The 23,492-nt window shown below is 42.5% G+C and overlaps 1 protein-coding gene and 1 long non-coding RNA gene across 2 annotated transcripts; one reads left to right on the top strand and one right to left on the bottom strand.

Moving 5' to 3' along the window:
- Positions 1-598: 598 nt before the first annotated feature.
- LOC139188254 (uncharacterized) lies at positions 599-3,484 on the bottom strand. Its single transcript, XR_011571572.1, has 2 exons — positions 1,561-3,484; positions 599-1,282 (listed from the first exon to the last, which is right to left on the bottom strand). It is a non-coding gene; the product is annotated as an uncharacterized lncRNA (long non-coding RNA).
- Positions 3,485-18,872: 15,388 nt separating this feature from the next.
- On the top strand, positions 18,873-19,316 carry LOC139187825 (uncharacterized). The gene has a single exon (XM_070804429.1). It carries the CDS (start codon positions 18,873-18,875, stop codon positions 19,314-19,316), a length of 444 nt encoding a protein of 147 aa, XP_070660530.1.
- Positions 19,317-23,492: the final 4,176 nt, after the last annotated feature.

Consider the following 23,492-nt stretch of genomic DNA (forward strand, 5'->3'; position numbering starts at 1 on the left):
AAGATAAATCCTTTCCTCTGAACTACGTATGACTTGATCCCTCAAAAAAGGGTACGTAGGCAGCCTATCATTAAAAATGGGTGCAGTCATAAAAAAATCAAAATCAAAATCAAATCCCGAAAATTAAGGGGTGAACTACGTTCGGCTTGATCCCTTCATAGGGTACGTAGGTAGTCTAGCTTTATTACTAGATACAGCCGTAAAAATCATTTTCCCAAAATCAAGGGGTGAACTACGTTCGGCTTGATCCCTTCATGGGGTACGTAGGTAGTCTAGCTTTATTACTAGATACAGCCGTAAAAATCACTTTCCCGAAATCAAGGGATGAACTACGTTTGGCTTGATCCCTTCACAGGGTACGTAGGCAATCTAATCCAAAAAAAATTAGATGCAGCCATAACTCATCAAAAATCATTCCTTTCCCCTTACAGGATTAGCATTTGTTCGAATTGTCATATGCTAATATTTGTTTAAACTCTCCACAGGCGAGAGTTTAAGAACAAGGCATAGGTGATTTTCACTTATGTAGGGTTATGAAAAAAGAGGAGTCTAATGCATTAAAAAATTGTCATGCATGCTTGATTACGGAAAAGCCAAATCCAAATATCAAAATATATTTCATAGGTGCTGCACAGCAGCTGTACATGACCAAAAATTTAAAGCAACAACTATGTGTTGGTACAGCTATCTACAAGGAACCATGCCGTGTAGACTAGAAGCTAGAAGCAGCAGCTATGTCTGAATAAAAGTGCAGCTACCTACAAGGAGACATGCCGTGTGAACCAAAAATTAAAAAAAAAGCAGCAGCCATGTTTGAAAAATGGCGCAGCTATGTTGGTAGTAACATGCTGTGGAAAAAAACCCTTGTAATATAAAGGAAAAGACACCTTCATTGCAAGATTACCAACTAAAGCATTTATATATATATATATATATATAGAAAGATAAAGGTACAGTGTGCTAAAGTTGAACACGGCACGTAAACTAAGCAAGGGAGATAGGAGTGCAAAACAGAAGGAAAACAACATGAATCCTACTCCAGTTTGCTGCAAAAGTGGAGCAGGAAAGCAATTGAGTTCAAAATTCCTTCTTCTGTAGATTTGTTCAATGCTTCAGCACGCTCAACGTCCGGGAGAAACCAAGTGGGAGGATCACCGAAGGAAAAATTATAGTTAATTGAAGTCAATGGAGAAGAACGCCTGTACTCTAGACCCGTGGCCAACTTTTTCCCGGCCTTGTCAACAGCTTGCTCAGTACAAAATTGGCCATCTGCATTCAATCCCTGAAATATTTAATGCAAGCATTCGTCAAAACCTCATTATATGATGCAATCACATCAAGCCTTATACGCTCAAAGAAATTTCACGCATAAGGCTTGAGGGGGCAATCTGTTGAACAAAAAAAATAATAAACATATGAAAAAATAGAGTTCATACAAATTGGGTCAAACTACAAGGTGTAATCCAAGCCCAAAGGATGAGGATGGGCTTTACCCACAAAAAACATTCAGAAATAAATAAAAAATTTATTTTCTCCTACAAAAGGGGGGAAGTAACGTACACAAAAGAAAAAAAATACAGGTGCTCCCCATTTTCTGCAAACAAAAAGGAACGTGGAGTCAGAAATGGTGGTTAACAGAAAGTGGCAGGAGGTCATGGCCTCTACCTCTCCCCCCACGTAACAAGCTCTAGAACTCTCCTATGATGCCTATAAATAGGCATCACCTGCAACAACAAAAAAAGGGACAGACAGAAAAAAGACAGGGGAAACAAGAGAGGAGACGCTGCAGAAATTGAAAAGCACAGAGAAGACAATAGAGAGGCAAAGCAAGAGAGCAAAGGCACAACAAAGGAAAAGAAAGGAGAAGAAGAAATCAAGATCTACACGCAAGAACAAAGAGCAGGAGAAACTACACGGCATTTGAAGGTATAAGCCGTTTCATTCTTTTTTAATTTTTTTTCTGGGTTGGTTCTCTTCTTTGCTTTGTAGGAAGAAAAGAAGCACTTTGCTTCTTCAAACTGTCCCATTCCCCAGAGCAAAAAAAATGAAGGTAGAGACTCTAAATAAGCAACCCCAGATCCTTTCTCTCGCTCTCTCTGGTTATTCACCGAGACCTATGAAGAAAACTTGGGAAATTTCTCTTCCCTGCTCAACCGATGGCAGCAGGTGTTGATGCAGCAACCAAACCGCAACACCACCGCTCTTCAACCGTTGTCTTCAGCCGTCCTTCGGAAGAAGCCCAAGGGCCCCGAGGACGGTGAACCAAGCAATCATCCAAACCGCAACACCACCGCTCTTCAAGCGTTGTTTCCGGCAGTCATTCGGAAAAAGCCCAAGGGCAGTGCTATCCGCACTCCGAGTAGACAAAAACGTGCAGTCCTGGTTCGTAAAAAGTAACCAAGGGACAACTTCAAAAGTTCTGGACACCAAGTCACGGATGATGGTTATAAGATAGTGGACAGACATAATGTTTCCATCGCTTCGTCATCAACACCCTTCAACTGATGCCCTCCAAAATCAGATTGTCACGGTCTCTCCCGGTAATTGTAACAGCTTGGCGTGGAAGAATAAGAAGTGATCCCTGCCTATTAAAGAGAAACTGAAGATGCTTGGAGAGTTTTCATCAAATTCAAACAAAGGAAAATGGTGCAGCAAAAGCAAAGTAGAACACCTGCAAAGCAAATCACGTAGAATTCCCACTTGCAAGTCATTTTCAAAGAAAGTAACAATAAGCTTCAAGTATGGAGGAATAAGGTTGCAGAGAAGAAAGACAACAACGAACCCGTCTCCATTATTTGTGTCACCTCAGTTCACTTGCCACTGAAACTCTACAAAGGAGCAACCCGACCGCCGCCGTCATTGTCTTGAAGTCAAGGAAAAATTGTCTTGGAAGGGAAGGATGTACTGCCGACATAGAACACCAAAAAAAATTGTGCGGGCTGCTGTTTAAGTTATTAGGAAAAGAAGACGATGTAGATGCTATCTGTGTTCACAGAAGATTGAGTTAGAAGACAAAGCATCCAGCAAGGAAGAGAAAAGGTGGAGTGCTACTACGGATAAAATACTCCCCAAATAAAATAGAAATGTTGCTCCACATGGAGATTAAATGCAAAGGAAGAAAATCAATGGCTTTTCCATTTGTTTTATTCATATAGGAGTTTATTAATTTTTGGCTCTGAGAACAAGAAGTATGGAGACTGTCCTCAAAAACCCGTCCTTCATGAGATCACCAAATATGCATAAACTTGTCGGCAAAAGTTGAACATGACTCAGAATTTGACACGTTGCTGCTGCTCCATTCTTCGAAGACGTTCCAGGAAAAAGAGGAACAAAGAAATAGTCATGTTCATCACGTGAGAGTCTACTCACATAAAGAAAAAGTAAGGTCGATTGAAATTAGAAGTCCCATTGGAACTTGGAGACCTTTAAAAGACAAATAAAGAAAAGTGTGAAGCTTGCTGTCAGAAAACTTGGGTCAAATTGGTTCAGAGTCCCATGCTTAAATGAAGATGATATATATATATATATATATATATATATATATAAAAGAAGGGGAAATGGATGCCAAAGAAACATGCACCCCACGTGAAGAAGAAGAGTAAAGCTTTAAAGTCACATAGAAAAAAAGGAGGAGTAAAGATTGTTGTCAGGCTTGAAAATCCCAAGTGGGTTCAAAGATCCATGGGTTGAAAAATTCAAAAGAAAAGTACATAAAAAAAAGGGCAAAAAATAAGAAGTTGGCTGTGAACAAAATTCTCAAATTAATTGAGAATGTTGCTTGCGTGAGACCTTCAAAGAAAAGGCACCAGACCAATTTATGTTGATCAACTTTTCCCAAACCATGTGGGATGAATCTCACCACACGAAAATTCTTAAAATGCCCATCACTAAATCAATCGGCATGATCACTTATTTGTACCCAATTACAAGCATACGAAAAGAAGGAAGGTGTAGGCAAAAATGGTATGGAAAATTAAAATCCCACCATGGAAAACGGCTCTATAAAAAGAGAGGTTCAATATGTTGACCCAAACTCACTTGTACAAGTTTGATTGATTATTCATCAAGAATGTCCATCAAATTTTATTTAACGGCACAAAGCCGCTCCAAAATTCAAGTATACAAAAGGCATGAAGCCAAAGAAAAAGTCAAATATCAAATGGCATGAAGCCGCAACAGAATCTCAAAATGGCACGAAGCCGTATCAAGTATCAAATGGCACAAAGCCGCGATGAGTCTCAAAATTTATGAACTACGCTGGTTTGATTCCGTTAAGGATACGTAGGCAGTCTGGTATCAATTTTCAGACACAACCATGATATCAAGTTTTTTATGAACTACGCTGGTTTGATTCCGTTAAGGATACGTAGGCAGTCTGGTATCAATTTTCAGACACAACCATGATATCAAGTTTTTTATGAACTACGCTGGTTTGATTCCGTTAAGGATACGTAGGCAGTTTGATATCAATTTTCAGACACAACCATGAAATCAAGATTATGAACTACTCTGGTTTGATTCCGTTAAGGATACGTAGGCAGTTTGATATCAATTTTCAGACACAACCATGAAATCAAGAATATGAACTACGCCGGTTTGATTCCGTTAAGGATACGTAGGCAGTCTGATATCAAGTTTTAGACACAACCGTGAAACCGAAACGAATCCCTGGTTTATATAAACTAAATTCACTCATACTATCAAATACCAAAATAGCACGAAGCCAAAGAAAAGTTTCAAAGGGCACAAAGCTGTGTCAAATCTCGAGTGGCACGAAGCCGAAGAAAAATCTCAAATGGCATGAAGCCGAATCAAATGCTCCAAATCTTCGCCTGCATGAGCTAAAACTGCAAGGCATCAGTTGCTCCTCGCCCGCATGAGCTGAAACTGCATAAGGCACTATGCTCCTTGCCCGCATGAGCTAAAACTGCACAAGGCATCAAATCCAAAACAAGTACCAAATACATGAACTACGAGTGACTTGATCCCTCAAGAGGGTACGTAGGCAATCTAGGATTCAACCTAGGTACAGTTATAAAATCAAACAAATACCAAAATCCTCAAGTTACATTTTTATTCGAATTGGAATCAAAGGGTATTTCTTTCCCAAAAGAAAGATTGTAATTAATAGGCGTGTAGCCTAGAATGGGTCGAACTCAAATTAATAAAACCCTCTTCGGAAAACTGAATGAGGGTGAAATTGTGTCGAGTGAATTATTTGTTTACATATTATGTACAATTTTTGCTCAACCGGCAGTCTTTATGTGCTGATGAACATAAAGACAAGGAAAGTTGGTAGACTTACTGAAGAGATCAAACAAGAGTTTAAACCTTATTTCGTGGATTCCGATCCTCTCATTGACATCAATAGCACCAAACTAGGACGATTGAACGTTGATGGTAGAGATTATGTTCAAACAGGTTTAGCAGTAAGTATCTTATGCATATATATGATATGGAGAGGGTGAAATATTATTTGCTTATTCCTGAAGCAATTAACTGACATATGCTGGTCTTCTTCAAATTGCATTGCGGCCGCCTCGTTGGCGCAATTTAGATATCAATCAGCATGTGAGCCATGCAAAATACATAGACTGGGTTCTGGAGGTGAAGCTTTTTGCAAGGCTGCTTCCTCACTTTTCAATATTTCAAAAAACAAAAAAAACTCTCTTCTAATTGGAAATTTTGTTATCAGAGCATTTCTATCCTAACCTTGGAAATCCATGAGCTTTCCTCTATGACTTTGGAGTTTCGAAGAGAGTGTAGGAGGGACAGCGTTCTGCAATCCCTGAGGAGTACTGCAGTTGCTAGAGACTGAATAGATGAGTCGAGTACTTATAACGAAGGGCTAGAGTTTGATCACTTGCTTCGTCTTGAAGCCGGGTCTGAAATTTTCAGGGCAAAGACTGTTTGGAGGCCAAAATAATTTTGAGCACGCATAATATTCAGCAACAAGAGCATATGTTCTTGTTTCCTTATATATGTAACTCTTTTCTAAATGTACTACGTTTATCCAATGTTTCTATTTTGAAATAACCAGAGCATATGTTGGAATGCATCGAAATATATGAGGAAATACTCATTTGATCCATAGGATCCATGTGTTATACTGTAAATGGTGAATAAGATAAATTTACCTCCAAAGCAGCTCGATGAATGATGATTCTTCAATTGAAGTTTGAATTATGTGTGTTCAACAATGATGGCTGCTATACACTCCTTAATAAAACTCCATCGTATCAAGTGTTATAAGCCACCTCATGGAAGTTAATTTTTCAGTCTTATCAAACTTGAGGACTTTCTCCGATTTACTAATGATGGTGGAAAGGTCACCTGTCGGACCATGTATTTATTGTATAGGACTCGTATTTTGGAGTAGAAAAACAAGGGAAATTGTGAAATATATAAGAGCTCCTATATGGTGAATATATGGTACCTACGATAGTTTTATCTCTATCCTATTTTTGTACCGTAAACCGGGATATATCCCTGTTGGTTCGGTCAAACCTCAAAGGTTATTCTTTTGGATGTATGCAATATGATCAGTGAAACAAAATCATTAATATGGTATAAGGTTCGTAGTAGAGACCTGGTTATATTTTCTCATTGTAGATATAACCACACTTATATAAGTAAAGTATTTCTTTTTGTTTTTTGTTCAAAGTAAGTACAGTATTTCTTTAGCCACATTCATTTTACTCACCGACCGAGCTCGATCAACAAGTTGGCACGTCCACATTTCCGAATGACATAGTTAGCTCTTTAGCTATTCGGCTTGCGAGTCACGTAGATTAAATAATTTTTAGGGTCAACAAGTAAAACTTATAACTACAGTACCAGAAAGTAAAACTATGCGACGAAAAAGGAAGTTAAGAATTTGATGAGGAAAAACTAAATAAATGTCGAAGTACAATGAACACTACCTTAAACCAAAAGTATGAAACACAAAGCACACCATGAGCTGATGAGATCACCTCGATCGCTTTGTAAATGCGACTATTTGAGGTGACCAAATACGTTATATTATTAACAATTTTATTAGTTAAATATATGTCAATTTGTGGAGGCCATGGCCCTCGTTGTTCACGAGTAGAGTGCATATAAGAGAGAGAGAGAGAGAGAGAGAGAGAGAGAGAGAGAGAGAGAGAGAGAGAGAGAGAGAGAGAGAGAGAGAGAGAGAGAGAGAGAGAGAGAGAGAGAGAGAGAGAGAGAGAGAGAGAGAGAGAGAGAGAGAGAGAGAGAGAGAGAGAGAGAGAGAGAGAGAGAGAGAGAGAGAGAGAGAGAGAGAGAGAGAGAGAGGATCTATATTATAACAATACTGTAATATTGTAGACATCGAAATTTTGGTAAATAAATGTTGACCGATAAATCAAAGTTTCAACGCTCATGTATTACATAAATTTTACACGTAGTGTGTGACTCGACAAAAAATTGAAATGAGTCGGAAAAGTCATCAAACAGGACACGTGTCAACACCTGGCATAAACGACTTATTTCATCTGGAATATTATATTCAAAATTAGGCCTTGGAAAATTCTATAAATAGAAGCCAATTTCATTCATTTAGAGGGACCAATTCATATTACACCTTGAAGCTCTGAAGCTTTGAAACTCCGAAGCTCTCAAGCATCCAGGTTCCAGAAGAATCAAGAAAGCCTTCTTCGTTATTCGTTCATCGTTCCTCCAAGATCAAGCCCCGACGGTCTTTGGATTAACAATCATCCACCTTCATGATCAAGCCCCGACGGCCCTTTGAAGAACTTCCACCAATTCAAGATCAAGCCCCAAAGGCCCTTGAAGAACTTCCACCAATTCAAGATCAAGCCCCAACAACCCTTGAAGAAAGTGTTCATCGTTCATCATCCGTTCATCTCGAAGAATCAAGAAAGCCTTCTTCATTCTTCGTTCATCATTCTTCCAAGATCAAGCCCCGACGGTCCCTTTGAAGAACTTCCACCAATTCAAGATCAAGCCCCAAAAGCCCTTGAAGAACTTCCACCAATTCAAGATCAAGCCCCGACGGCCTTTGAAGAAAGTGTTCATCGTTCATCATTCGTTCATCCTAAGATCAAGCCCCAACGGCCCTTTGGATCAACAACGTCGACAAATCCACACATCCAACCGTCCTTCAAGATCAAAGCCCAAAAGCCCTTGAAGGTCCGTTCATCACCATTATTCAAGATCAAGCCCAAAAGCCCTCTTGAAGATCCGTTCATCACCGTTATTCAAGATCAAGCCTCAACGGCCCTTGAAGAAACGCTCATCCTCAAGATCAAGCCCCAACGGCTCCTTCAAGATCCGCTCAAATCCACCTTCAAGATCAAGCCCACGGCCCTTGAAGAACGTTCAACCTTAGATCAAGCCCAACGACCCTTTGGATCAATCGCACATCCACAAATCAACACCTTACGGAGATCGAATCAGATGATCAAATTTGAGAGAGATTGTAACCCAAAATCATCAAATACAAATATTATTTTTGTGCACGTTGTTCTTGTCTCGCTTGTTTCAGGAAAATTTCGTGTTTACAAATTTGGCATGCCCGGTGGGATAATCTCTACCTCTCATCTCTTTCTTCGTTCAAGGAATCCAAACATGCCTCAAAGTCAATGGCATCAAGCAAGGGACAAGCCATTCTCACAACCACCAAGGGAAGGATCCTGAGCACTTCTGCCGCGAACGAATAATCCATTGGCACCACAACCGCTCCTCAACATGCCACTTCAAAGTTGGTGCTGCTAAATGAGCAAAGGGAGCATCAAAGGCGCGAGTCCGTCATCAACCTGACCTCACTGGGGACACCGAAGCATGATGTTAAGGCACACAAGATGACATCCCAAAGCAGCCAACGACGTTCTTCGTCATCATCCTGGATGTCTAAAGCAAAGTCACGTCTATTGGTTGCACAAGTCATGACCATTGGCGTTACTTCTATTGAAGAACAACTGGCTCAAATGAATGAAGTGATCGCAAGGTTAACACGGATTGTGGAAGAAAAAGACTTGCAAATCGCTGAACTCGTCAACCGACTGGGGCCATAGGACGACGAGAACCCCGACCCAGAGGATGATCCACTAAAGAGAGGAGCTGGCGAAGAAGAGGAGCCTCAGGTGGAGAAAATCGATGTGAAGCCGGAGCCAGACCAAGCAGCGGCACTTATGGGATCTTTTTTTATCCAGCAGCTGCAAGAGATGATCACCAACACCATCAAGGCGCAGTACGAAAGGAGCTCACATACCTCATTGTTCTACTCGAAGCCCTACTCCAAGAAGATTGATGCCCTAAAGATGCCAAGGGGTTATCAACCACCAAAGTTCATGCAGTTTGATGGAAAAGGAAACCCAAAGCAGCACGTTGCACATTTCGTCGAAACTTGCAACAACGTGGGGACAGATGGAGACTACCTCGCCAAGCAGTTTGTGCGCTCGCTGAAAGGAAACGCCTTTGAGTGGTACACGGACCTAGAGCCTGAGTCCATCAACAACTGGGAGCAATTGGAAAGAGAATTCCTTAATCGCTTCTACAGCACCCGCTGCACTGTAAACATGTTGAAGCTGACAAGTACGAAGCAATGGAAAGATGAGCCAGTCGTGGACTACATCAACCGATGGCGCACTCTAAGTCTTGACTGCAAAGACAAACTTTCGGAGACCTCATCGATCGAGATGTGTGTCCAAGGCATGCAGTGGGGATTGCACTACATCCTTCAAGGCATCAAACCACGGACCTTTGAGGAGTTAGCCACTCGCGCCCATGATATGGAGTTGAGCATGCCCATCATGGAAAGAAAGAACCGATCGCCGACTACAAGAACGACAAAGTTCTTGGGACAAAGGTGGAGAAAGCTACGTGGAAATCCACCAAGGAAGCAATGATGGTCAACACAGCTCCCGTCAAAGTCTCTAAACGAGGCAAGGCAATTCAAACTGAAGCTTTTCGTGATCAAGAGATGCGTAGACGCACTTTGAAGGAGATTTAAGAGAAGACTTATCCATTCCCCAACTCTGATGTGGCTGCCATGTTAGAAGACTTGTTGGAAAAGAAGGTGATCGATTTGCCTAAGTGTAGACGACCAGAAGAGATGAATCGTACCGATAGTCCAAGGTATTGTAAATTCCACCGTTTCATCAGTCATCCAACGGAAAAGTGCTTCGTACTGAAAGATCTCATTCTGAAGCTAGCACAACAAGGGAAAATCGAGCTTGACCTCGAAGACACGGTTGCGGCACACACTACTACTATCGTGTTTGGATCACTCGATCATGTGCATCTCTAAAGCATGCATGACCATTCCCGTCAATGTTCAAGTCACACGGCACCTCCTACACAACCATCACCGGGGGCAAGCAACCAAGATGCATCTACTGGTGATAAGAAAGGGTGGACATCGGTGACCTAAAAAAAAACGAGGAAGCCAAGACCACAAGCCACAAGGCCAAAAAAGGAGCCTAAACTCGCCCCTCGAACTTCAGTCTTCAAAAGGCTGAATCATTCAAAACCTAGAATTTTGGCACTTGATCGCATCAGTGGTCGAGACCGAACTTCTGTCTTCAAAATGCTTGAGACGCCAACACCGCAAAGATTTGTCTTTGAAAGGTTATCAAAACCCAAGAAACAAAGCGGCATAGCTAGATCTCCTCCGCAACGGTCGGCTTTGGACAGACTTGAAGAAACTAAGAAGCCTTCTAGAAACAGGAAGACAACGCCAAATGGAGAAAAGCTCGACAGTCTAGCAGGAAAAGACGATGTTCAAAGCTTGATTCCTTCAAGGATGAAGCGCTAAGCAACTTTGGAAGTCGACACAAAAGGACCACTGAAGGTAAGGAGGCGCACCATCATCTACACCGGCCAATCTTCACGCCAACAAACCCAAGAGGACCGCACTGAAGAGGAGGCCCAAGAAGACAAAGAAGACGAAATCTCGGAAGAAGACGTCACTTTCGGCTTTGTCAACTCAAAATCTTCACCTCAATCGTTGGGGGCATGCTCCAAAACCATGCTAGTCAAGCTAACTGAAGTTGAAGGATGGACTCATGTCACTCCAAAGAAACTACACAAGAAGCATATAACTTCTCCACAAGTTCACCCATCAGAAAGAGGGCAAAGCAACTTTCGCCAACCTCCAAAGCAATGTGAAAGTGTTGAAGATGAGGAAATTTCGACACAAAGATCGACCATGCACGATCTCTCATTCCTTAAAAAATTATTCAGCTACTCGGTCAAGGCTTCTTGCTATAAAGATTGCGAGGAACGCCTTTCTAGGAAGCAACCATCTATTCCATAAGTTCACCAATGGGAAAGGGGGCAAAGCAGCTCCTATCAACCTCCAGAACAATGTGAAAGTGTTGGAGATAATGAAACTTTGACATGAAGATCATCCATCCCCATCACGATGCATGACATCTTCCCAGAAGACTTCTTCAACTACTTAGTCAAGGCTCCTTGCTATGAAGATTGCGAGGAACCACTCTCCCGGATCGCTTGACGAACCAACAACACTCCTTGTCCGCATGAGCATAAAAGGCGACAACCAAAGCTCTTTGCCTGCATAAGCCTAAACTGTACATGGCACCAAAGCTCCTCGACTGCACGAGCCTAACTTGCACGACACCATGCTCCTTGTTCGCACGAGCTTAAAAGGCGACACAATAAAGCTCCTAGCCCGCAAGAGAATAAACTGCGTATGGCACAAAAAAAAATGTATTTGAACTACGTTATGACTTGATCTCTTCTTTGGAAGGGTACGTAGGCAGCTCGAACATTTAATTTCGAGTTCAGTCATATCAAAATAAAAAAATAAATGTTTTTATTAGAGAAAGTCAATTTTATTACAAAAAAATGAATACATATGTTATTATGTATTTACAAAAAACAAAAAACAAAAAAAAACAAAAAAACAAAAAAAAAACAAAAAAACAAAAAACAAAACAAAACAAAACAAAGAAAAAAAAACAAAAGAAAGGAAAAAGAAATAATATATGTATAAGTGTCTCGGTCCAGCAGCAACAAAAGGCTCAAGCCACAAGCCCAATTTGGTTCTTCATATGAGAAGAAGCCCAAACCTAGACCTCTTCAAAGCTGCGAATACGATCACCGGTGCTAGCCCGAGTCCGAGCCCACAGTGAAAATGGAAGCTTTTTCAGAGGTTATCGCCGGTAATTCCGTTGGAAACTTCAAAGCCGCAATCTCTTACAGAGTTCCTCTGTCCAATCCCCGGCTCTCTGATGACTCCCGTGGCCTATCCTCACTCGACTCCAAGCTGGTCCAACCTAAAGCTTCCTCAAGTCCTACAAGCCACTGCAAGTTCAGCAGCCTCAACTCGCCGTTCGATTCGCGGACCCGACCCAAAATGTAGAGAAGCACTCCGGTGAGGAAACCCCACACACCCATTGCCGATCTGCTCACCTGGTCCGAGACTCCACTCGTCTTCATCTCCAGTCAATGCAGCGGACCCCGTCTTCCTCACCAACCTCGGCGCCGACGCCATGTACGACACCTGCCGCAGACTGCCGCGATTCACCAACCTTCTCCGCGGATCCCCTGTAAGAGGTCTCCGTCCCGTTGTCGGCGGCTGTTGCTGTTGTAGAGACTGGAAGAATAGACTGAGGTGCGTCTGCTGCTGCGGATACGGCGAAACCAGGATCTCTCCGTCCATGCTCGTCTTCTACAATGGCCATCGTCATGCTCTCCGTCCAAGCTTCACGACTCCCACGTCTTCCGTCACATGTTACTCCATGAACTTTCTCCTCAGCGTATGCAGCAGATCCCAGAAGGCCGGCGTCAACTAGGCGATGACTCGAACCTCACCATAGAACGTCAGGAGCATACCAAACAAATTCCTCACCCAACGCCTCAATCTCGGCATCTCTGCTTTCCACTTCGATCTGACCACCGTTTCTGTTCGCCATGACTTTCCTGTGCAGGTAGAGTAGGGTGTCTTGAGAAATTCCCCTCGAGTTCATCCTTGTTGTCTCTACCGCAACGGATGCGCTTGAAAATTGGGAGATGGATGCATACTGCGGTGATGGCTACCATTGTTGTGAAAGTGAAGAGGCCAGCCGGAGTCGAAGAGCTCAAGAATTGACGAAGTGAAGTCTGGTGGCTGTGCTCGGTGACTGTGTTCAGTGCCTGTGCTCAATGGTGGTAGTGGTGGAGCGTTTTCTGCTGTCTCCTCGCTCTCTTCTTCTAGCTCCGCATCCTCCTCCTCCATGCTGCCCCCCTCGACTTCTTCCTTCCCTGCAAGTTCTTCATCCCATCACCAGAATTTATATGAAAAATATATAATAACAAAAAGATAGTGGATGAAAGTGGCAGGCACTACTAAAAAAATAAAAAATAATATATATATATATATATATATTTATATAATAAGAAAAAGGAGGAGAATGGTGCCACACCATTCTGAAAGCACAAAAAAAAAAAAAAAGGAAAATGGTGGTGGTCACCACCGAAAGCAAAGAAAGGAAAGAAGGAAAAAATATATATATAATAATAAAAGTTTTGGAGGGGTGGGCAACACCATGATAAAAGAAAAATATATATATATATATGTAATAAAAAAGGATGATGGTGGACGACACCATGAAAAAAAAAAAAAAAGAAGAAGAAAGAAAGTCCTTTGGTGCATCTGGCACCATGTGCAAGAAAAGAAAAAAAATATATATATATATATTGAATGAAAAAAAAAGCCTCATTTATTGATTTCTTTGAAAATTTACAGAAATGTACATTTTTACATCGGTAAAAAAAAAAAAAAAAAAAGAGCAAACAGGAGGGAGCCTTCACGAAGGTTACTCGTGAGAAGCCTCACCACTCGGCAGAGCTCCAAGAAGAAGAGGCACCGGAGGTTGACTGTTTGAAGCTTCATCATTCAGCGGAACTCCAGGAAGAAGAGGAGCCGGAGGTTGATCAATTAGAGCTTCATTACGTGGTACAACCCTAGAAGACGAAGGCAACTGTTTTTGGAACAAACCCACAAACCTCTGATGATCAAGTAAAATCTGACCATCAGATTCCTGCATCTGGTCAATCTTCCTCTTCATGTTTGTAGCATAGTTATGTGCGAGCATGTGCAATTGTTTATTCTCATGCTTGAGCCCTCTAATTTCCTATTTGAGACTCATCACTTCGGCCGCCAATGATTCAACTTGACGGGTTCGAGCAAATAGGCGTTGGGCCATATTAGACACAGAACCTGCACACTGTACACTGAGAGACAGAAAATCCTTAACAGCCAACTCATCAGACCGTTTGGAAAGCAGTCTGTTATCTTTGGGAGTGACAAGGTTCCGAGCCACTACTGCAGCGGTCATATCATTCTTCATCACCAAGTCCCCAACGGTAAGAGGACCAGTAGGGGATATGAAGGATGGATGCCATATGTTGTCTAGAGAAAGCGGGACTGCCTCTTCACTAAGGTTCAAGTCAAAACGACGGTCGGAGGGGCCAGACATTTTCAAAAGTGTTAAAAGAAAGAAGAGGTCGGACAAGTCAAGATCGTAGAAGTGCAAGAATGGAGTTTCTATAGGCAGAAATTCAAGTGTGCTTTGAAATGTCCTGCGTACCTTTATAAAAATCAGCATTCGATGAGATTTCAGAGATCGAAGAGGCGAGCTCAGAATTTGAAGAGGCCAATTCAAAAATCGAAGAGGTGTTAGCTTTCTCAAAAATTGGGCTTGCTTGGAAACCACGGGCCAATCTTCCTTTCCAGACTTGTCCGCACTTGTCACATGCAACCTCTGCACTCGACGGCACTCAGAAATCAAAGAGGCCAATTCAAAAATCGAAAAGGCAAGCTCAGAAATCGGAGAGGCATCTTATTTTTCCAGACGCGTCAGCACCCGTCACATGCAAACTCAGCTTTGCAGAAATCATGGGCAATTTGTCGAAGCGCTGATCCTAGATATCGAAGAGGCGCCAGTCTTTTTCAGCCTCGTCAACACTTGTCACATGCACACTCAGCTTGGCGGAAATTATGGACAATTTTTTGAAGATTTCTGATGAAGAAGAAAGCACGTGAAGCCATACTGATCAATCACTCAATGGTTGCCGACACGAGTGAAAGAATAGTACCTCTACAGGTATTAAAGAACTTTCTATAACTGTCCACCTTCACCCTCCATAGCAAGACAGACATACAGAACGTTTCTTCATCTCCGAGAATGCCTTCCCAACGAAGCCTCTCGAGTCACTCAGTGTTCCTTATTCCTTGGGGTACCTCTGCAAACAAATGACACCAAAGCAAAAGTATCTCATATCACCAGGGTAGAAAGCAAGAGTATCTCATATCATGCTTTCTCTTTGTCCTTTCTTTTGTCCTTGTTCTTACTTACAAAGACAAGGATAAAGAAAGCAGTATATCGGAACCTTCACTTAAACTCGGGTAAGGAATCGACAACCTGGAACCTTTGTCTGGTTGCTTACATGGTATTGCTTTCGAGTACTCGTCTTCCACTGTTGTTGTACTTCTAAAGAAGCTGCCACATCTGCCTAGAGAACAGATAAGGCAAGTGAAAATGATACCTTGCAGCATGTGGAGACAACGTGCAGAAGAAACAAGCAGAGAAGAATGCAGCCTGCACAGTCAACTCAGCAGAAGGAGTCTGAGCTGAGGAACTCAAGAAGATGCCACATTCTGCCAGAAGAATAGATAAGGCAAGAGAAAATGATACATTGAAGCATGTGGAGACAAGCACAACAAAGCACGTGCCGATTCATCCGCTACTTCTTCAAAATCAGAAGTATCTCATATCATTAGGGTTGCAATCACTCTAGGTAGAGGACTTGTTTTGACCCTCAAATTCTTGGGTCGACTCGCTAGGCGTTGTGGGCTGCACGTGCCGATTCACCACCCTTGAATCAAATCCTTAAAGATCAAGTCACCAACTGGAAAAATAGCCCATCAATCTTGAAGATCATACCGTTGACCAACATGCTCAGGTGTGAATTAGAAAGATTGAACAAAGCAACAAGCTGTCATCTTCACCTTGTGCCTGCTTGCCATGTGTTCGAGTCAACTTTCAAAAATCATGCTTCAACGGCCCTTGAAGAAGCTTCCAGCTAAATTCAAGATCAAGCCTCGACGACCCTTGAGGAAATCATAAGTCTGATTCAAGATCAAGCGTTCACCACCCTTGAATCAAATCCTTAAAGATCAAGTTACCAACTGGAAAAAGAGCCCATCAATCTTGAAGATCATACCGTTAACCAAACTGCTCATGTGTGAATAAGAAAGATTAAACAAAGCAACCAGCTGTCACCTTCACCTCGTGCCTACTTACCATGTGTTCGAGTCAACCTTCAAGAATCAAGCCTCAACGGCCCTTGAAGAAGCTTCCAGCTAAATTCAAGATCAAGCCTCGACAACCCTTGAGGAAATCACAAGTTCGATTCAAGATCAAGCGTCCACCACCCTTGAATCAAATCTAGTTCAAGAATAAGCTGTGGAAAGTCAACAATTGGAGGAATCTAGAAAATCCTCCAACCCAGTTCAAGATCAAATCTGTGGAAAGTTAAAAAGCACAAAAACAAATACGTGCCAATTCATCCAGTACCAAAGCCAAAGATCATCTACCACATGAAGCTCCTTGTGGTCCAATTTCAACCTTCAAGATCAAGCCTCGACGACCCTTGAAGAAATTTCAAACGAAGTTCAAGAACAAGCCTCAACGGCCCTTGAAGAAATTTCCAGCCCAATTCAAGATCAAGCCCCAACGGCCCTTGGATCGACATCTACACTAAGGGACTTCAAAACGCATCTCCTACACGTGACAAGCACATGTATACGACGTGCCTTGAAGTGGGGGCTTTTGTAGACATCGAAATTTTGGTAAATAAATGTTGACCGATAAATCAAAGTTTCAACGCTCATGTATTACATAAATTTTACACGTAGCGTGTGACTCGACGAAAAATTGAAATGAGTCGAAAAAGTCATCAAACAAGACACGTGTCAACACCTGGCAGAAATGACTTATTTCATCTGGAATATTATATTCAAAATTAGGCCTTGGAAAATTCTATAAATAGAAGCCAATTTCATTCATTTAGAGGGACCAATTCATATTACACCTTGAAGCTCTGAAGCTCTGAAACTCCGAAGCTCTCAAGCATCCAGGTTCCCGAAGAATCAAGAAAGTCTTCTTCGTTCTTCCTTCATCGTTCCTCCAAGATCAAGCCCTGACGGCCGTTGGATCAACAATCATCTACCTTCAAGATCAAGCCCCGACGGCCCCTTTGAAGAACTTCCACCAATTCAAGATCAAGCCCCAAAGGCCCTTGAAGAACTTCCACCAATTCAAAATCAAGCCCGACGGCCCCTGAAGAAAGTGTTCATCGTTCATCATCCGCTCATCCCGAAGAATCAAGAAAGCCTTCTTCGTTCTTCGTTCATCGTTCTTCCAAGATCAAGCCCCGACAACCCCTTTGAAGAACTTCCACCAATTCAAGATCAAGCCCCGATGGCCTTTGAAGAAAGTGTTCATTGTTCATCATCCGTTCATCCTAAGATCAAGCCCCAATGGCCTTTTGGATCAACAACGTTGAAAAATTCACACATCCAACCGTCTTTCGAGATCAAAGCCCAAAAGCCCTTGAAGATCCGTCAATCATTGTTCTTCAAGATCAAGCCCAAAAGCCCTTGAAGATCCGTTCATCACTGTTCTTCAAGATCAAGCCCAAAAGCCCCCTTGAAGATGCGTTCATCACCGTCATTCAAGATCAAGCCTCAACGGCCCTTGAAGAAACGCTCATCCTCAAGATCAAGCCCCAACGGCTCCTTGAAGATCCGCTCAAATCCACCTTCAAGATCAAGCCCACGGCCCTTGAAGAACGTTTATCCTTAGATCAAGCTCAACGATTCTTTGGATCAATCGCACATCCACAAATCAACACCTTACGGAGATCGAATCAGATGATCAAATTCGAGAGACATTGTAACCCAAAATCATCAAATACAAATATTATTTTTGTGCACGTTGTTCTTGTCTCGCTTGTTTCAGGAAAATTTCGTGTTTACAAATATATTATATCAACTCTCTTAATTTTTTCCCGTAAATATTTTGATGTAGAATGTAGTTTTAACTACACTAATATAGTTGAAATATTTACTATGAGGCCTTGAAGACTCTATGACCCTCCTGTAATTGTAAAAGGTACCCTTCACTTTTTTGGCTGTCATCAACTTATCATTCGAGGCAGGGCATCTAAGAATGCTGATCGAAAGCCGACCAGCCGATAACCTTGTATAGTCAACATGGTTCGAACCACAGGTACAGTGATGCCGGTGAAGACCTATACCTAGTACTTGAAGTTATACTACTTGCTTCCCAGAAAATAGGATTATAATAGCTCAATTCAACAGAAAGAAAATATCGTTATAAATTTTTTTTTTCTTTCTAATACAATATTACTGGGAAGAAATGGATTTTTGGTTATAATTAGCTGCCGAACTAGCCATCATTGAGAATGTCAAACACGAGACGCACTTAGTTCAGACACACTTCAAATTCCTCCCCTCGTAATTAGATTAATTTAGCACTTACTATTGCTTATATATAAAATAAAATAAAACAAAATAAAGTCCAAAATGAAGTTTTAAAGTACAAGATTGACACCATACATATCAAAAGAGGACTTCAATAATATTTCTCTCAGCCTACAAGATAGATCTGAAAGATCTGAAGTTTCTCCCAGTAAGTTTTATATTGCTTTTTCTACGACCATATGACCATATGGGATGGCATATGCTCTGGCCAATTAGCTGCAGCAAGTAGTTTAGGTGACCTTAAGTAATTGCTCAATGGTAAATGAGGAACATCATTTGTCGATTTGGCATCCCTCAGTCCATCGTCACCCATAACGGCCCGTAATTCATGGGCAGAGATTTGGAGAAGTTCTTCCAAGAATATGGCATCAAGCAACACATGTCCATGCCGAGATATCCTCAAAGCAATGGGCAGGTCGAAGCATCCAACAAAATGATCCTCGACTGCCTCAAGAAATCCCTCACCAACAAGAAGGAAAAATGGCCAGACAAACTCTCCGAATGTCTATGGGCATATCGCACCACCAAAAGACGAGCAACCGGTGAGACTTCTTTCTCTTTGGCATTTGGTTCGGAAGCAATCATCCATCCCAATGTCATCAAGCCAAGTATCACCGCTCTATTACCAAGCATTGAGCAGAACAGTAAGGAGATGGTCACAAGCTTAGATCTGGCAGAGGAAAAGTACGAGCAAACCAGCACCCGCATTGCAGCCTACCAGCAGCAGCTCATCTCCAGCTATAACAAAAGGGCTAAGATCCGGCAGTTCTAGCCCGGAGATTTAGTCCTAAGAAAAGCCTTCATCACTGCCCGTAGAGAAGGCTCCAAAAAGATGGATCCCGGGAAGGTCCATACAAGATCAACAGAGTAGGCATCAAGAGTAATTACACCTTTGCCACCATGAAACGACAAAAAGATCAAAAAGCAGTGGAACGCCTACAATCTGAGGAAGTACCATGTGTGACCTCCCGCTATATCAAAGCCCGAAAACTCAAGTAGCTCGACAGGCACCACCTCACAAGCCGAGGACAATCCAGTTGTTATGCAGTTCCTACCTTACAGCTAAGTTCTCGTTCGTTTCGCTCGTTTTTCAATGAGGAATTCAGAAGTAATCATAACTTGGCTCGACTGCATGCTTACAACAACTGCTCACTCCTTCACTTCAAAAGAAGACCACGCCCTTCTTAGGGACTCATCGCAGGAATTACACCCTCTGAGTGACCAACCATGCTCTCCAATGCGAGAGGGTAAACTAATTGCTCTCCAGTGCGAGAGGGTAAACCAATTCCCCGACACCCACATGGGTCAGCTCTCCAAGACGAGAAGATAAACTTTACACTCCGAAAATCCAGACGTGGATGAGCCTGGCTGCCCTAGTATAACTAGATGCACAATGGCTTCCGTCGGGATTCCTAGAAATAGCCACAATGGTCTTTTTCAAGGCTTAGCTAGCTGAAGGATTTTGGGTCTCTTGGCCTAATCAGCGGGGAACCGAGCCCTAGAGATGGAGGGGGAACATTATGCAACACGCCCTACAGACGGCTACCCTTGAACTCTAAAGTTGTTACCGAGTGCATTAAGGTAGCCTAAGATTTTCGGAAGACTGCCTACGGCTTGCCATTCGAGAAGTAAAACCATGCTAGACTTATACAACCGCACATTCTTGTGAAAGGTTAAACAAGCTAGCGTGCATACACGAAGTTTTATCCACTATCGACATGCTACGTGGTCGATAAACTTCACCTCTGCCGAGCGTGGAGTAACCTACACCAAGTCCTAAAGTGTTGTGATACTTGCTATGCAACCTACGAAATTGGAGAAAGCCAATGTTAACAACCTAGTGGTTACGCGGACTTGTCTGCTTCTGTAAGTAAGGCATCTAGTTGCCAACCCTATGGCTAACAACTTTGCAAAGCTCTACACCAACACCTACGGTTGCATAGGCTACGCGAGTCTGTCTACTTATAGAAAAGTAGCACGCCTGCCACTGGTCTATAAAGTTTAAAGGTTAGGGCATGAACAAAAGAAGCGAAGATGAAGAAAAACGAAGGAAGCATTGTGATACTTGCTATGCAACCTACAGAATTGGAGAAAGCCAAGGTTAACAACTTAGTGGTTATGCGGACTTCTCTGCTTCTGTAAGTAAGGCATCCGGTTGCCAACCCTATGGCTAACAACTTTGCAAAGCTCTACACCAACACCTACGGTTGCATAGGCTACGCAGGTCTGTCTACTTATAGAAAAGTAGCACGCTTGCCACTGGTCTATAAAGTTTAAAGGTTAGGGCATGAACAAAAGAAGCGAAGATGAAGAAAAACGAAGGAAGCATGTTTATAAACAATTAGCAAATACCGAAGGAGTTCAAGCAAAACAAGAGCTACAAGGAAAAACAAAGAAAATCCCAAATGCTACCTAGAGGACTACACTTTAGCAGCTTGGACATCCCACGACTATTCAGTCGCCATACCTTCAGCAGCTGTGACGTTTTTAATAGCGACATCATCCAGCGCTTCATCCCCGGCTACCCTAGCCTGGGCACCAACTTCTCCAACTACTTCACCAATGGAAGCCTCAAAAGTAAAAGTAAGCAAGTCTTCCGAAGAAATAGAAAAGGTTTCGAAACCTCGAACCCATCATTCTCACCCTTCAGATGCTCATTCTCCTCAAGCAGACCAACACTAACGCGCTATAGCTCATCCACTTCCTTCTTAAGACTTTCGTTGATCTTCAGTACACCTTAAAGTTCCAACACTTGGTGTTCAAACCTATCGACGATTCTCTTGAAGTGGATCACTTGATTAGAAGCAGCAATTAACTCTTCATCCTTTGCATAAGCAGCGAAACGAAGCACAGAAACTACAAACTCAAGATCTTGAATCTAAGGTATATAACATCCAATCTCCTTCTCTGCACTTTCATACTTAACTTGGATCACGTCAAGCCTAGTTTTCAAGTCAACGATCTCTTGGCGAGTGGTGTCAAGCTGCAGATAAGTGGGGGTTTTAATATTAGACCCCTTCAAAGCAACGAGCTCAGAATTTAACCTCTTGATCTCCTTAGTCGAGGAATAAGCTTCAGCTGCCATAGTCTTCGCCACCTCCTTGGCAACCTTGCTACATCTGCATCATAGCAAGCAGAGCAGTCATTCTATATTGGGTCGTATCTTTCGCAAATGAACTTGGGCAAATAACCTTTCTAACGCCATCAACAAACTTGGCACAAGCGTCCATGTCTTTAAGCAAATCTGGTCTTAAAAGCACATAGATCTCAGCAGCCTCCTTAGAAGCAAGCTTAGTGGATTTCTCATAGTTGCCCACACTAGTAATCTCCTATTTCCCAACAGACGAGTCAGTCTCTAGAGCAGAGGGAGTGGGCCTTAGCACCACTTTAGCAAGAGAGTCCACCTTATCGCTCTTCTTAATAACAAGCCTCTCCGAAGGTGAACTAGACTTAGCTCCCAATGGACGTCTTGGTACAGACGTTGACATTGGGGGCAAGACAGGACCTCTACACTGAGCAATCCTATCAGCAATTGTACTAGCTATTCTCGATGGCAGGCGCCACATGCTCATATCTAGCAGCTTCATTTTTCTTCCTATCGGAAGAAGTCATGCCAATCACAGACCTCTCGGCAGCAGGTGGACCCTCACGAGCAGTGAAAGAAGTTTTCAATTTTCTTTCTTGAGCAGGCGAGGAAGATCTCTTCTTTCTATCTTCATTCATAGTAAGCTCTACGACAACGATCAAATGAGCCAATGCATCCGCCTTAATCCTCTTTGCCTCATCTTTTGGGGGCAGCCTACCTTTCTCCCGACGAAGATAACTAAGCAGCCAACGACATTCATGATTCTTAGTAGATGAGCTCAACCTAGCATTCTAGCAGGCAAGAGGCCTGCATGCCGAGCATTCCAGCAACTCATGAGCTCCCACGACCTCCTCATTTCTCTTAGTCGCTAGCCTGGCCCGAGTCAGGTCCAAGAGCCCAAAGGACATGAGCCATATGGCTCGCCTAGCACTGCTCCCTAGCACCACAATCTGCAGCCCTAACAGCACAAGCTGCCCTTGACTTTAGCCAAGCCGAGTTGCCCAAGTCGTGGTCCCTGTCATAACACCTCCTCGGCCCATGCCGAGTAGAATCCTGGCCTCTGCCAGCTGACGTGCTGCATCACTTCGATGGCTGCCCCGCGACAACACTATCCAAGAAGAAGATAAGAAAAATTAATTTTTTCTTACATTGGTGCAGTACGGAGAAGACGAAGAAATCAACGAAAGACAGCCCTTTGCAAGGGCAAGATGTAGAAGATTGTTAGAGGAAAGGGAACAAATATCTTCTTCTAAGCTCTCTCTCTTGTAGGGTAGAGTAAATCGCTCTCCAAAGTTGATTTAATAACCCACTTAAGGTGGACTTAAATAGACTTTGAGAGAAATTTATTTCCCTTTCCTAGAATGATCTAATTTCCTATTAAAGAGGGAATCTACATCAAAAAAGGAAGCAGTCCTATGTTTCCTAAAGCAAGAAGATCTCTACACCTGCTGCCTTTTCCTGTGAGCAGCCCAATAGGTGTGGGGGCATTTGTGGAGCCAAAAATAATCACAAGGCAACACGTGGATTTTTGGGTAAAAGAGGACAAAAATACCCTTGAGGCATACCGGGATTCCTACGCGCGAACAGCGCACCATCATCCGTCAATCAAGTCAAAAGTGTCCAAAATAGGTAACAAATTCAAAGATATTCTCATCCATCCTAATCTTAGGTAATTATTTTATAACCTACATAACATTCCATTTAAGTGGAAGTTAATTGGCTAATTAATGGATTAATTCCTAATTAATCCATTAATCACCAATTAAATCATCCATTACACCCCCAAAAATACCCATGGGCCGGCCACTCTTTCTTCCAAAGAGGGCCGGTCATGCTCTATAAATAGGACTCCATTTTCTCTAA

This window comes from Malus domestica, chromosome 09 (assembly GCF_042453785.1).
Source record: "Malus domestica chromosome 09, GDT2T_hap1".
Taxonomy (NCBI): domain Eukaryota; kingdom Viridiplantae; phylum Streptophyta; class Magnoliopsida; order Rosales; family Rosaceae; genus Malus; species Malus domestica.